A 16,349-nucleotide genomic window follows, 5' to 3' on the forward strand; every position below is an offset into this window, starting at 1 on the left:
CACAGTGAATTATTTAGTAACCATTTCAAGCTATGGGTGACTGGATGCATTAGGGGACACAGTGACAGACAGCCCCTGGTCCCGAATGGTGTCTCTGGGGAGTCATTTGTCACCACTGGTTTGTAGGACACCAACGGTCTGATCATCATATCTCTTAAACACCAACACACATCTTTCACACGTTTCTATGAGGAGGAGAGTCGTCAACACATTAGAATGGATAGTGGGAGCTTGCTTCCCTCCCTGTCTTACCCCTGCAGAAACACTTAAAGGCAGATGTCTTAGAGGGGCTCACCAACTGAAAGAGTCATTGTTTTGACATTAAACCTTTTTATGCCGTAATCACATCTGGTAATGTGCCATGCGTAGGTAGTCCCACTGAAAAGTGGTCTTGTGGCTAAGAGCACTTAGGTAAGCACAGTGTAGCATAGGGCCAGGGACAATGGGGGCACTCTCAAAGCTACAATATGCAAATCCTTTTTCAGAAAAAATGGCAGCCCCACTAGTTGATGCTGGGGAAATGTCCTTTGAAATGACAATTGAACTCATTCCCAGATCCCAGTTCGACCTTTTAAGAGTGGCGTTAGAAGGCAAAGGCAGAGCAGCATCTCTCTCAGTTTAAACAGCCTCCACACACACACCTCCTGCAGAACAGATGCCAACTGTGATTCAGACTAGACAGAACATCAAGGCCGTAATGACGATGGATCAGGGCTTCCATTACAGAGAAGATGTAAAGAGAGCGAGAACGGACGGTGACCTTGTGGACTGCACACAAAGTGCTTCACAGCTGTATGCTTCTACGTGACTCACCTGAAATCGTGGCAGTACAGTTTGTGTGCATGCATAGAGAGCGAGCGAGAGAGAGAGAAAGAGAAAGCCATAGAGACAGACATGCATAGAGGGGTGGAAAGGAGAAATGATAAAAGTTACCAGTATGGGCAGCTTAGCTTTTCACAGTTGTATCTCCAGCTACTAATCAGGACCAGTCGCTTTGGCTAAAAGAATCTGCTAAATGGTATATATTATTATTACCTGGTGGCCCCTCATCCTCTGGAAGTGTCCGATGGTGTCACTGATTGTGTAGACCCGTACATGGCCCATGTGGAGACGGCCGGAGGGGTACGGGAACATAGACAGGACATAAAACTTCTTCCTACGGGAACTCTGGGGAATACAACAAACACATGCTCAGGGAAATAGATTTCATGAGGCTTGTGAGAGCCTCACAATCAATAATTATACAAAATGTTTGACAGGAGCTATCCCTACAAATCTGTGTCTGGCAACATGTGATTAGCGCAACGAACACTGTAGGAATACCAGTCGTATAGTTTATGCATTGTGGGTTTGTAACAATGTCGTGACAACATTGGATGTCAGGGTCAGCTGCAGTACTATTTGCCTTGGAGGACTGTTGATGGTACATGCCAGTGTTATAAAAATTATTGAAAACAAAAATTTGCTTTTTGGTCTTAATTTAGGGTTAGGCATTAGGATTAGCAGTGTGGGTGAGGTTAGGGTTAGGATTAGGTTTAAAATCTGATTTTAGGATTTTGTGGTTAAGCCCCTAAGGGTTATACAGCCTGGGTCAGTGCTAGACTACACTTCTAGCTCCTGGATTCTTCTGTCTGTATGTCTGGGTGCAGCTGCAGCAGGTTTCCAGAGTGTGTGAGGCAGCACTGATTCCCAGTGTCTTTGAGAAAGGCCAGCCAGGCCAGATAGCCCCTCACTCTGCCATCAATCTGGACTACACACAGTCTCCGTCCCAAATGGCACCCTATTTCCTACAAGCCCTGGTCAAAAGTAGTCCAATACATGCAGGTTAGCATTTTTCATCATGAATCTTGTTCTGGAGGCAGCTCTGCATAGTGGTCACTAGCTGGCACAGCCACACAAAGTCATAAAATCTGATTTCAAACTTAATCTTAACCCTTACCTCACCCACACAGCTAATCCTAATGCCTAACCCTAAATTAAGACCAAAAAGCACATTTTTGTTTTCATACATTTTTACAATATAGCCAATTTTGACTTTGCAGCTGGCCTATCTAAGGGGCAATCGCTCAGTTCTGCCTCCATGACAAGACTCATGACAATAAACATTAACCTGTGCAATAAATAGGAAATAGGTTGCCATTTGGGACTTCACTCTGTATGAATCACCCAAGGCCAAGAGGGGCCTGAATAACTCAATGAGCTCAGACTGACTAAACAACCTTTACATAGGCAAAAACAACGGCTCAAATTATCTTGAAGGAGCTCATTGATGGACTGAAGACTTTTTGTGTGGAAAGCCTGGGCTGAATGATGATGCATTGTGGGTTTGTAACAATGTCGTGACAACATTGGATGTCAGGGTCAGCTGCAGTACTATTTGCCTTGGAGGACTGTTGATGGTCGTGACAACAGTAACCAAAAACAGAGACAGACAAACAGGAGACTGTGAAAAGGTTACTTCATTACTAAGCATATTACGCCTATGAGTCAAGAATATTAGACAGTAAGAGAATGATTTAATGAATGTTTGAGTCTACGCAAACCAGAAGGCCTCCCAATGGGAACACTAAGCAGGGTTCAACCAGACACACACAAACTCAAAAAAATAAATGTCCTCTCACTGTCAACTGCATATATTTTCAGCAAACTTAACATGTGTAAATACTTGTATGAACATTAGATTCAACAACAGACATAAACTGAACAAGTTCCACAGACATGTGACTAACATAAATTTAATAATGTGTCCCTGATGAAAGGGGGGGTCAAAATCAAAAGTAACAGTCAGTATGTGGTGTGGCCACCAGCTGCATTAAGTACTGCAGTGCATCTCCTCCTCATGGACTGCACCAGATTTGACAGTTCTTGATGTGATATGTTACCCCACTCTTCCACCAAGGCACCTGCAAGTTCCCGGACATTTCTGGGGGGAATGGCCCTATCCCTCACCCTCCAATCCAACAGGTCCCAGATGTGCTCAATGGGATTGAGATCCGGGTTCTTCGCTTGCCATGGCAGAACACTGACATTCCTGTCTTGCAGGAAATCACGCACAAAACGAGCAGAATGGCTGATGGCATTGTCATGCTGGAGGGTCATGTCAGGATGAGCCTGCAGGAAGGGTACCACATGAGGGAGGAGGTTGTCTTCCCTGTAACGCACAGCGTTGAGAATGCCTGCAATGACAACAAGCTCAGTCCGATGATGCTGTGACACACCACCGCAGACCATGACGGACCCTCCACCTCCAAATCGATCCCGCTCCAGAGTACAGGCCTCTGTGTAATGCTCATTCCTTCAACGAGAAATGCGAATCCGACCATCACCCCTGGTGAGACAAAACCGCGACTCGTTAGTGAAGAGCACTTTTTGCCAGTCCTGTCTGGTCCAGCGATGGTGGGTTTGTGCCCATAGGCGACGTTGTTGCTAGTGATGTCTGGTGAGGACCTGCCTTACAACAGGCCTACAAGCTCTCAGTCCAACCTCTCTCAGCCTATTGCAGACAGTCTGAGCACTGATAGAGGGATTGTGCGTTCCTGGTGTAACTCGGGCAGTTGTTGTTGCCGCCATCCTGTACCTGTCCCACAGGTGTGATGTTCGGATGTACCGATCCTGTGCAGGTGTCATTACACGTGGTCTGCCACTGCGAGGATGATCAGCTGTCCGTCCTGTCTCCTTGTGGCGCTGTCTTAGGCGTCTCACAGTACGGACATTGCAATTTATTGCCCTGGCTACATCTGCAGTCCTCATGCCTCCTTGCAGCATGCCTAAGGCACATTCACGCAGATGAGCAGGGACCCTGGGCATCTTTCTTTTGGTGTTTTTCAGAGTCAGTTGAAAGGCCTCTTTAGTGTCCTAACTTTTCATAACTGTGACCTTAATTACCTACCGTCTGTAAGCTGTTAGTGTCTTAACGACCGTTCCACAGGTGCATGTTCATTAATTGTTTATGGTTCTTTGAACAAGCATGGGAAACAGTGTTAAAACCCTTTACACTGATGATCTGTGAAGTTATTTGGATTTTTACAAATTATCTTTGAAAGACAGGGTCCTGAAAAAGGGATGTGTCTTTTTTTGCTGAGTTTATAAACATAGCAATAGGCCCAGGTACTAATGTCCCATAATGACTATGGTTATTCTGAAGGATGCTTAATTACCAGAGTATGGTTGAATATTAGGCTAGATTATAATTGGAACTAAAGCCAGGGGTGTTTTAAAATATTCATCTGACAATCTTTCCCAGAAGCCTCTACTAAGGGCCAACAGAAAGCAAAGAGAGAACTTAAGAATTGCTGCCAACTCACCTCCTCCAGCGTATCCCTCCGCCACTGCTCCATGATACGGGGGTGCCACCACTGCTCCACCCTACGTCTGGTGTCTGCTTTATAGTCCCTGTCCCAGACCCCTGTCTCGCTGAACAGGGTCCGAGCCCCGTCTCTGGGGCAGGGGGAGAGGAGGCGGGGCAGGGGGGCACGATCAACCCTGGACCTGGGTCGCCCCAACCCCAACAGGCCACTGCCACGCGGGCAGAAAGACACTCTGGCTGCCATCTGCATGGCTCTGTTACCTAGGTAACAGGACAAGGTTCTATTAGTCAGTGCTCTGCTCACAAGAAAAGACAGCAGAGCACACAGAAGCTGCAGCCAAAGCCTCAGTCAGCTTGTACCCATTCTTAAGGAAAATAGGCTGCTAGGAACAGGATGAAAATAACAGTCTGGAGTTTGATTCTGGTTAACAATAGTTGTTGAGTAATACCTGTTCATTAGCACAGTAATAGATGTTCAATAACACCTGAAGGCATCAGGTCATATAAGACTTTCACGCAAAAACTTTGCTGAAAAAAGGCACACAAACACAGTCGCCAAGGTAACCCAATAAGATATTATAGGGTAAATCCATTTGAATTCAATCACTTTTTGACAGCACTCCTTTTGATTTGAACGATATCTACCATACATATTTGCCAATAGTAGAAGTGCTCAGAAAGTTACTTTTTGCACCTGAATGTACTCAAAGTTGACTCATTTTGCATACCCCACCATACCATGAGAAATCCATGTCTGCGTCACTGTAAAAAATAAACGAGGTTGATCAAATTTAAAAGCTTACAAACAGGGTTGTCAAACTATTTTATAAAGTCTGGGATTTTTGTAATTTTATATGTATTATTTATTATTCATATTCACATATGTTGTAGCTTAGACCCTATTTTACATAATCTTAGGTTTTTGTATTGTGCCTGCTATCGGTTGAGAAAACATTCTCTTGGATAAAGGGGTGGGTGTCATGTTTTGGCTGATACATTTACTAAAATGGGTATAAAATCTATTTTAAACTTTCAAATGGTACCACAGAGATGGTTGGAGGTCCACACATCAGAGAATGTTGACTTGAAATATCAGTTGTTTTATATTATACTGTCAATCCTCCATAGAAAACCTATTGAACTCATAGAAATATAGACAACAGAATAGCCATGACCATTTAAGTTGACATTCGACGGTGGGTGGACTGGCAGTCATCATTGTGGTAGTAATAAGATGTTAACATTTTTATTTCATTTAAAATGTCAATGGTGTACCAGTCAAATTGCAGTGGTCAGAAGGGATAGGTCCATTCTAGGAATACTATTTATATGATTGAAATGAGACCCACCGTGTATTCTAAGGCATTTTGTGTCTAAACAGATGGCAAGAATAACACAAAATCCTCAGGATGGTGTGAAATAGGGTGTAAGCGTCAACATATGCAATTATAATTTGTTGAAATCGTCAATTGTGTTTTATTACAATTGACGTTCAATTTGTATATGTATATATATACAGTACTAGTCAAAAGTTTGGACACACCTACTCATTCAAGGGTTTTTCTTAATTTTTTACTATTTTCAAAATTGTAGAATAATAGTGAAGACATCAAACTATGAAATAACACACATGGAATCACATAGTAACCAAAAAAGTGTTAAACAAATTCTTCAAAGTAGCCACCTTTTGCCTTGATGACAGCTTGGCATTCTCTCAACCAGATTCACCTGGAATGCTTTTCCAACAGTCTTGAAGGAGTTCCCACATATGCTGATCACTTGTTGGCTGCTTTTCCTTCACTCCAACTCATCCCAAACCATCTCAATTGGGTTGAGGTTGGGTGATTGTGGAGGCCAGGTCATCTGATGCAGCACTCCATCACTCTCCTTCTTGGTCAAATAGCCCTTACACAGCCTGGAGGTGTGTTTTGGGTCATTGTCCTGTTGAAAAACAAATGATAGTCCCACTAGGCGCAAACCAGATGGGATGGCGTATCGCTGCAGAATGCTGTGGTAGCCATGCTGGTTAAGTGTGCCTTGAACTTGAAATAAATCACAGATAGTGTCACCAGCAAAGCACCCCCACACCATCACACCTCCTCCTCCATGCTTCACGGCAGGACCCACACATGCGGAGATCATCCGTTCACCTACTCTACATCTCACAAAGTCACAGCGGTTGGAACCAAAAATCTAAAATTTGGACTCATCAGACCAAAAGACAGATTTCCACCGGTCTAATGTCCATTGCTCATGTTTCCTTGCCCAAACAGGTCTCTTCTTCTTATTGGTGTCCTTTAGTAGTGGTTTATTTGCAGCAGATCGACCATGAAGGCCTGATTCACACAGTCTCCTCTGAACAGTTGATGTTGAGATGTGTCCGTTACTTGAACTCTGTGAAGCATTTATTTGGGCTGCAATTTCTGAGCTGCAGTTAACTAATGAACTTCTCCTCTGCAGCAGAGGTAACTCTGGGTCTTCCTTTCCTGTGGCGGTCCTCATGAGAGCCAGTTTCATCATAGTGATTGAAGGTTTTTGCGACTGTACTTGGAAGAAACTTTCAATGTTCTTGAAATTTTCCGCATTAACTGACCTTCATGTCTTAAAGTAATGATGGACTGTCGTTTTTCTTTGCTTAGTTGAGCTGTTCTTGCCATAATATGGACTTGGTCTTTTACCAAATAGGGCTATCTTCTGTATACCAGTACCAGTCAAACTTTTGACTGGTACTGTATATATCTAAAAATAAACGTATATCCCCTACCTTGTCACAACACAAATGATTGGCTCAAACGCATTAAAGAAAGAAATTCCACTCTTTAACAAGGAACACCTGTTAATTGAAACGCATTCCAGGTGACTACCTCATGAAGCTGGTTGCGAGAATGCCAAGAGTGTGCAAAGCTGTCATCAAGGCAAAGCGTGGCTACTTTGAAGAATCTCAAATATAAAATATACAAATATTGATTTGTTTAACACTTTTTTGGTTACCACATGATTCCATATGTTTTATTTCATAGTTTTGATGTCTTCACTATTATTCTACAATGTAGAAAATAGTAAAAATAAAGAAAAACCCTGGAATGAGTAGTTGTGTCCAAACTTTTGACTGGTACTGTATATATATAAAAAATAAACGTACATCCCAGGGTGAGAGAAGGACAATATGAAAATCTGGATACTGCCCAACACTACTTTCTATCCACTTCTGCCATGCTGGGCAAACAAGTATAGAAAGTTGTTTAAATCCAAAGGGATGCAGTCAAAAGGTGATTTAGATAGATTTAGCCTACATTATTATAATAATAACACAACAACCTAGGGAACAGAGGGCACACTCACACATAGACAGTCAAGTGACACAGATGCTGCTGACATGACACGTCATGAAAATATTTACCAAGAAGTGTTCCATCCCACACAGCATATAAGTCAAGGCCCTCTAGTAATTTAAGTGGGTCAGACGTGTCAACCTACAACTGCCTCTAGTAATAGGGTATTTTCCTGGTCACTAAATCATCATTGCAAGACTGCCATAGAAGACATCGAGTGGTTCTCACTCTATACAGTATGCTAGACTATATCCCTGAGCTGGTGGGCTGTGCCTATGAAGGGACCCCCTGGGAACTTCTCTAAAGAGCCTATAGCCTAGTGGTAGTTAGCTCGTACATATCTATACAGAAGGTGGCACACTGATAAACTCAATTAATCTGTAAGCCTACTGATATGGATAACTTGAAGGAGTTGGTTTCACATAAGTTATCTATCTGTGAGAATTCAACAAAATGTTTAGTACCTCCAAATATATCAAACAAATCACAAAAGAATCACTACATGCACAAACAGTATATGTCAGTATCTTTCATGCACGACCAAGTCAATAATATTGAAACATTTGAAATTATGATTGTCTGCAGACTGTAGAGCAAGTGTTGCTTGCTCACCAGCCAGCAGCATTCATTCTCCTCAAACACCCACTCAAACCATAGATAGAGACATCTGCTCTGCTGTAGCCGAGCTACTATAGTCTCTATGGGACATCAGTGCAATGCCACAAACACACTATCCTCCAGCTAGAGCAGAGAGAGATATATAGAGAGAAAGAGACATAAACAAGGTTGTGTCTGTGCATATGAGAGTGTGTAGGAGAGAGAGATAGAGGATGAGATGTTTCTATGGTTACATTGACCCTTGTGAATGTCATATCTTTACCATGGAGAGCCTTGCATACACCTTGAGAGATTCAGGCGATGCAAATCACGTTGTTCCAAGTTCACATAGGGTAAATACATTAGCATTTGTGTAAGATATTAATGTTATGTGCTTGTTAGTTATTCAAGAAATGAATCACGAATACAGTTAATAAGAAACATAGCTAGCTAAGTTAGATCGCGACTCGAGCTATCCATTCTTGACATGACACTGACAGCCACATTAGCTAGCTAGTGACATTTGTAAGCTAGATGCATTGTTGAACGTCTGTGAAAAAATTACTTTGATCACAGGGTTTGAAGTTACTCACTGTGTTCAATTTCCAAATCCTTGCATTAAGCGATATGACTTTTATCATGATCCATTATCTATATCAGATTAAAAATGTTATTGTGCACGTAAAGTCGTGCCCCTGTTGCCATAGCTCACACCTCCATGTGCGCCGCCATGTTTGTTTTTAAAAGCTTTATTGACAACTTCCTCTTAGAACATTGTAACAGGCGGGTTCCAAAGTACTTTACTGATAAACACTAATGTGTTTATAAACACTTTTTTTAGTTAATTACTATGAATGTTAAATTAAGAGGTTAAATATACATTTGATATATCATTATGTGTTTTTTTTATACATGTAGGGATTAATGGGTTCTTCAGTTGTCCCCATAGGATATCCCTTTGAAGAACCCTTTTTGGTTCCAGGTAGTACTCTTTTGGTATTAGGTGGAACTATTTTGGGTTCCATGTAAAAACCCTTTCCACAGAGAATTCTACATGGAACCCAAAAGGGTTCTACCTGGAACCAAAAAGGGTTCTCCTATGGGGACAGCCGTAGAAACCCTTTTGGAACCCTTTTTTTCTGAGTGTAGAATGTTACGTGTCATCTGTGTGGCAAATCAAATCAAATGTATTTAGATATCCCTTCTTACATCAGCTGATATCTCAAAGTGCTGTACAGAAACCCAGCCTAAACCCCTTTTGCAGGACCCTAGACTTTATTTTATACCCAACAGTCATCCAAAACGGGTCTGGTCTGTTCCACAACTCAACTGTATGGGCAACCTGGTGAGTTAGGGGATCTCTCTTACAGTGTTTGGCTATCTCTCTCTGCAGCTGTGCTCATATATTTTGTGTGTGACTGTGTGTGTGTGTGTGTGTGTGTGTGTGTGTGTGTGTGTGTGTGTGTGTGTGTGTGTGTGTGTGTGTGTGTGTGTGTGTGTACGTGCGTGTGTGTGCATGCGGGCGGGCATGTGAGTTCATCTGAGTTCCTGTGTGTGCCTACCTGACAAGACATCTTGTCAGGTAGGCAGGTAGGTTCCCAAAATAAAAACATATCAGTTAACTGAAACCAATCAAACATGACGGATAAATGTATATGCAAATGTGAGCATTTTGGATACTAAGAAATATAAAAGTCTATTTGAAGTTTTGGATGAAGTTAGATGGGATAGGAGTGAGACTATTTTCTCAAGGTCAGCACGTCCTAGTTTCACAGTCAGCTCTACTTCTTGTTTGTTCATTGTTGTCAATGTGCTGTGAATCTCCTTCAAACAACAAAACTTTTCTCTGTTTCACTGTCATAACAGACACCATACCCACTGATACAAATTCAGTATAGGCATTCTCAGTGTCGCCTTGATGCAATTTTTCCCATAGTTGTGACCTCAAAGGGAAAAGCTTGCAGTTGCATTCTCAAATGACATGGTTTCTGCCCACATTGTCAACCTGTTTTATTGGATGATATCCTCAGAAACCAACTGAAAGAAATACATAGTCACTTTGACAATAACAGTCAGCAATGACCAAGATATATTGTGTAGTCAACCACAACTTCTGTCTTCTAATTTAGTCTGTATTACATTCAGTGAGTCTGTATTACATTCAGTGCGTTTGTATTACATTCAGTTAGTCTGTATTACATTCAGTGAGTCTGTATTACACTCAGCGAGTCTGTATTACATTCAGCGAGTCTGTGTTACATTCAGCGAGTCTGTATTACATTCAGCGAGTCTGTATTACATTCAGCGAGTCTATATTACATTCAGTGAGTCTGTATTACATTCAGTGAGTTTGTATTACATTCAGTGAGTCTGTATTACATTCAGTGAGTCTGTATTACATTCAGTGAGTTTGTATTACATTCAGTTAGTCTGTATTACATTCAGTGAGTCTGTATTACATTCAGTGAGTCTGTATTACATTCAGTGAGTCTGTATTACATTCAGTGAGTTTGTATTACATAGGTTATGGAGTATTTTGTGTCAATAAAGGGAAATTGTTGACTTTAGGCTACACATAAGTTATTGTTCTCATTCCAATTAAATAACTTGGATCTAACAGCTAAATATTGAGCTATACATGTTAAAAGTTCAAACTTTACACTACAGCATTTGCTTTATTTTATTAATTGCAATGTTTGGCAGGCACGAGACGGTTCTGCTGGTTACCTTAGCAACCCTTTTATCTCCACGCCAGATTATTTTCAGTTAAAGGATTTAGATTTGTGGAACGGGGAGTTAGGCGAACCAACAAACACACACACACACACATACACACACACACATACATAAAGGCTCTCCTCAAACTTGTTACAGAGTGAACGATACAAAATCACTAACAACTACACAAAAACTGAAAGGCCTTCTGTTATGTCTTGCAGTAGCACGTGCCTCTTTGATGTCGACTTCCATGGTAATATGATGACTGTACAGAGTACGGACTAGTGTTTCCATGCACTCCATCTCCATTACAGAAGAGATAGATCCAACGTGGAGGAGGATGCCTCATCTAATCAGAGGCATTTCTCTATGAGCGATCCCCTGAGCATGCACCTTTGATCTGACTGACTCGCATACAGAGGGAAGGAACACAGAAAAAGGGAAAAAGAAGTGAAAGATGGAGACGGGTGGGTGGTGGAGGTCTGGTGTGGTGTGGTGGGAAGGATAGCGAGCGGCAGAGAAACAGCACAGAACAGAAAGGCTCTGCACTATCCATAGTCTGACGTCAGTGTGCTAAACTAAACCTGGGGTGCCGTGGCTGCTCTCCTTTCACGTTGTATATCAGAGTCAAGAGGACTGCGTCCCTGCCCAGGGCACAACTCACAGGATGTGGTTATGAGGAGAAAAAGATGGAAGCGGAAAATGGGGTTTTGACACTATTTAAACAGTTTTCTCCTACTGCCCTTTGAAAGAATAAGCTTCCTTCAACTGATCACTGATGAATGAATGAATGAACAGGACACTGGGCGCATAAGTACAGTACTTATGTACTTGATACATTCATGAAGTTCAAAATTCTCCTTCGATTCAAGGTGGATTGAGTACTATTCTATCATCTGATCTTAAAAACAAAGAAACGAGGCCAATAGGAGGATTGTTATGAAACTATAACAGGATTGCCTATGAGCTGTATAGATAGACAATGGGTTGTAGTTAGAAAATTGAGAATAGGATGGGTTTGTCTGAGGGTCACTAATCCTGATGTCAATCTCCATTGATGTGCTTTGATGTTGTGGTTCAATACAGACCCTTAGCTAAAGACACAAGGTGAAACAGCCTGGGAGTTCACATCACAGTGTGAGGGAGTTATCTGTGTGGGCAAGGGATTTATCTTCCTGGACTCTACTGTTAAAATAGAAAGCCTCAAAACACTATCATTGTGTAGTAAAACCATAAATAGTGCACTTGAACTGAGATCTGGTGTTTGGAGGGTGTTTGAATGTAAACGCAATGTAAGTGTTCTGATAGACTGAATGGATTTCAAAACAGAATGGAAGGACCCTGAAACACCAAAGTGGTTCTACAATCTGAATAATTGTGTTTTTAAGAGGGTGGTGTTGTATTTTTAGGAGTGTTGTGAAAACCCTTTTTGTGTTTCAGTGCATGTAAAAGGCAGCATCAAAACACAGAAATAATGTTTTGTTAGACTGTTTCTCTCATTCAATCAAATGGTTTTACATTTTTAATTGGTTTCTAGCATAAATATTGATTGATCATTTTCAGTCAATATTTTGATTAACATTTTAAAGAAGACTATGAAATGAAAATTGTTCCTATATGGTAGACTTTGGGACTTGTTATAGGCCACAGTTGCCAGGCCCATTGTGAGATTATAAATAATGTTACAATCAAAATGATTTAAGTTATAGCAGAGGTAACACTGGTATTCATGTGAGAAGGTACAGTTGAAGTCGGAAGTTTACATACACCTTAGCCAAATACATTTAAACTCAGTTTTTCACAATTCCTGACATTTAATCCTAGTAAACAGTCCCTGTCTTAGGTCAGTTAGGATCACCACTTTATTTCAAGAATGTGTAATGTCAGAATAATAGTAGAGAGAATTATTTATTTTAGCTTTTACTTCTTTCATCACATTCCCAGTGGGTCAGAAGTTTACATACACTCAATTAGGATTTGGTAGCATTGCCTTTAAATTGTTTTACTTGGCTCAAACGTTCCGGGTAGCTTTCCACAAGCTTCCCACAATAAGTTGGGTGAATTTTGGCCCATTACTCCTGACAGAGCTGGTGTAACTGAGTCAGGTTTGTAGGCCTCCTTGCTTGCACAAGATGTTTCAGTTCAGCCCACAAATGTTCTATGGGATTGAGGTCAGAGCTTTGTGATGGCCACTCCAATACCTTGACTTTGTTGTCCTTAAGCCATTTTGCCACAACTTTGGAAGTATGCTTGGAGTCATTGTTCATTTGGAAGATCCATCTGCAACCAAGATTTAACTTCCTAACTGATATCTTGAGATGTTGCTTCAATGTATCCACATCATTTTCCTCCCTCATGATGCCATCTATTTTGTGAAGTGCACCAGTCCCTCCTGCAGCAAAGCACCCCCACAACATGATGCTGCCACTCCCGTGCTTCACGGTTGGGATAGGGTTCTTCGGCTTGCAAGCGTCCCCCTTTTCCCTCCAAACATAACGATGGTCATTATGGCCAAACAGTTCCATTTTTGTTTCATCAGGCCAAAAACTATGATCTTTGTCCCCATGTGCAGTTGCAAACCGTAGTCTGGCTTTTCTATGGCGGTTTTGGAACAGTGGCTTCTTCCTTGCTGAGCGGCCTTTCAGGTTATGTCGATATTGGACTCGTTTTACTGTGGATATAGATACTTTTGTACCTCTTTCCTCCAGCATCTTCACAAGGTCCTTTGCTGTTGTTCTGGGATTGATTTGCAATTTTCACATGAAAGTACGTTCATCTCTAAATTCACCCTCCTTCCTGAGCGGTATGACGGCTGCGTGGTCCCATGGTGTTTATACTTGCGTACTATTGTTTGTACAGATGAACGTGGTACCTTCAGGCGTTTGGAAATTGCTCCCAAGGATGAACCAGACTTGTGGAGGTCTACAATTGTTTTTCTGAGGTCTTGGCTGAATTCTTTTGATTTTCCCATGATGTCAAGCAAAGAGGCACTGAGTTGGAAGGTAGGCCTTGAAATACATCCACAGGTACACCTCCAATTGACTCAAATGATGTCAATTAGCCTATTAGAAGCTTCTAAAGCCATGACATCATTTTCTGGAATTTTCCAAGCTGTTTGAAGGCAGTCAACTTAGTGTATGTAAACTTCTGACCCACTGGAATTGTGATACAGTGAACTATGAGAGAAATAATCTGTCTGTAATCAATTGTTGGAAAAATTACTTGTATCATGCACAAAGTAGATGTCCTAACCGACTTGACAAAACTATAGTTTGTTGACAAGAAATTTGTGGAGTGGTTGAAAAACGAGTTTTAATGACTCCAACCTAAGTGTATGTAAACTTCCGACTTCAACTGTAGATGTGAACACCACCTTAGTTCATTTGAACAGTGTGGGAGGTTATATGAGATCAAAGCAGGAGGACTGTGGGTTATTTCAATGGCTGCAATGAACCAGGAATGTCATTTTATTGTGGTTGTGGGAAGGTTGTTTTTGGTTTGGAGGGAACACACAGGATAACTGACTCAGTGGTTGGGATAAGACTCTCTTTTACCCTTCATTTATTTTTCTCTCATTCTCTCCATCTTAGTTTCACAATTATTACATGATTCCACTTCTTTAATTTGCAATTTAAGTAATAGATCTCAAACCAATATAGTAAAATAACACAGCTATCTATTCATCAACAATTACTCTGGGATGAGCTAATGACTGACAGATTTGATCCACTCCCTCTTTGCCTTTGAATGTCATTTCAAACACTTTCTCTGATGCCTGTTTTCAAACTAAAGTAATCTCTTCTGCAAGCAGAAGTCTACCTCCACCCACACCCCTCCTCCCTCCCTCCCTCCCTCCCACCTCTCAGGATCAACCATGACAAACAACCCATGTTAATCACACCCTCTCGCCATGTTTCGGAGGGTGGTTACAGTTCACACAGACACACACACACACACACACACACACGTGCACAGAACCAGAAGACAACCGATCACACAGCATCAGAGAGAGAACGTTCCTCCTCTGTGTGACTGGATAGAGGAGAGGATGCGTTGGGGTGGTGGGTGGAAGGTGATGGGGGGGGGGGACTGGTCGGTTCCAACCTATCAAAAGGTGACCTTTTGGGGGACGGCCGTGTGATTCACGTCCACGTCGGCCACACTGAGAAGTGGCAGCATCGGCACAGGCAAGAAGCAATCTCACACCATCTTGGCTCCCAGAGTCCAATGAGGAAGGGCCTGATCAGCCTATGGCTGTGACCATTGTTCAGAGGGTTTGATAAGTGTGATGTTATTTCCAGGGTCTATTTCACGTCGACAGCCCCTCAGCAGGCGCCCGGCCGGCCGTGCACTGTGTCCATTGATCTTTTCCCAGAGAAGACAAAGATAGATAAAGAAGAGGAACACCGTGGTATGGTGAAGATGGGCGGTTCTGAAAGGCAGAAGGAGTAGAATTGTTAGTTAGAGACCATAGAAACGTCGGGGACACCGACATCCAAGCTCATTACCATGTCAACTGTAACATTTCCCTTGGTTTTCAAGCAAGTGTGTTAACTATGACCCCGGTGTTCTTATTTGTCAGGTGGAACAGCAAGATCAGTTCTATTTTGAGAACAATTACTTCTCAGAAGCATTGTTATACAGTTTCTTACTTTTCATTAACAGTGGTATGCATTCTGACAAACCATCATAGTACTATATTAGGAAACTGCATAACAATAAACTCAGATACAAAACTGAACAAAAAAGTAGTTTGGTACTAGTGCCTATACGTCACATGCCAGTACTGTCACGTTCGCCGTAACGTGGAAGAGAGGAGGACCAAGGCGCAGAGTGATAACAATACATCTTCCTTTTTATTTAAGACGAAGACGAAACGACACTGACAAACTAACCAAAACAACAAACTGACGAACGTGAAGCTACATAAACAATAAGTGCAGACACAGGCAACTTACACATAGACAATCACCCACGAACTACCTAATGAATATGGCTGCCTAAATATGGCTCCCAATCAGAGACAACGATAGACAGCTGTCTCTGATTGAGAACCAATCCAGGCAACCATAGACATGCATACACCTAGACTAGACACTTAAACCAACTAAACCACAGCACCCATAAACATACAAAAAAAAACTAGACAATACAAAACACATACATACCCCATGTCACACCCTGACCTAAATAAAATAATACAGAAAACGAAGAAAACTAAGGCCAGGGTGTGACAAGTACATGAGAAGTTTCTAATCAAATCCATAATTCACCCCAAACTATATTGCCCCATACTAACCCTTTCAGCCAACAACAACCACTGAATCTCCTGAGAGGGCCTTATTAAGAAACACAGAGACATTATAGTTTGTATCGTTCCTCTGATCTTGCCCAGT

The 16,349-nt window shown here is 41.8% G+C and overlaps 1 protein-coding gene across 1 annotated transcript in view; it reads right to left on the reverse strand.

Annotated features, from left to right (window-relative positions):
• lars2 (leucyl-tRNA synthetase 2, mitochondrial) overlaps positions 1–8,974 on the reverse strand; it is a 42,005-nt gene extending 33,031 nt beyond the window's left edge. The window contains exons 1-3 of the mRNA XM_071397022.1: positions 8,829–8,974; positions 4,305–4,567; positions 1,036–1,167 (exon numbers count right to left, since the gene is read on the reverse strand). Coding sequence (XP_071253123.1) covers positions 1,036–1,167; positions 4,305–4,556 — 384 coding nt within the window. The 5' untranslated portion in view covers positions 4,557–4,567; positions 8,829–8,974. The remainder of the gene's footprint in view (positions 1–1,035; positions 1,168–4,304; positions 4,568–8,828) is intronic.
• Between the last annotated feature and the right edge of the window lie 7,375 nt (positions 8,975–16,349).

This window comes from Salvelinus alpinus, chromosome 4 (genome assembly GCF_045679555.1).
Source record: "Salvelinus alpinus chromosome 4, SLU_Salpinus.1, whole genome shotgun sequence".
Lineage (NCBI taxonomy): Eukaryota > Metazoa > Chordata > Actinopteri > Salmoniformes > Salmonidae > Salvelinus > Salvelinus alpinus.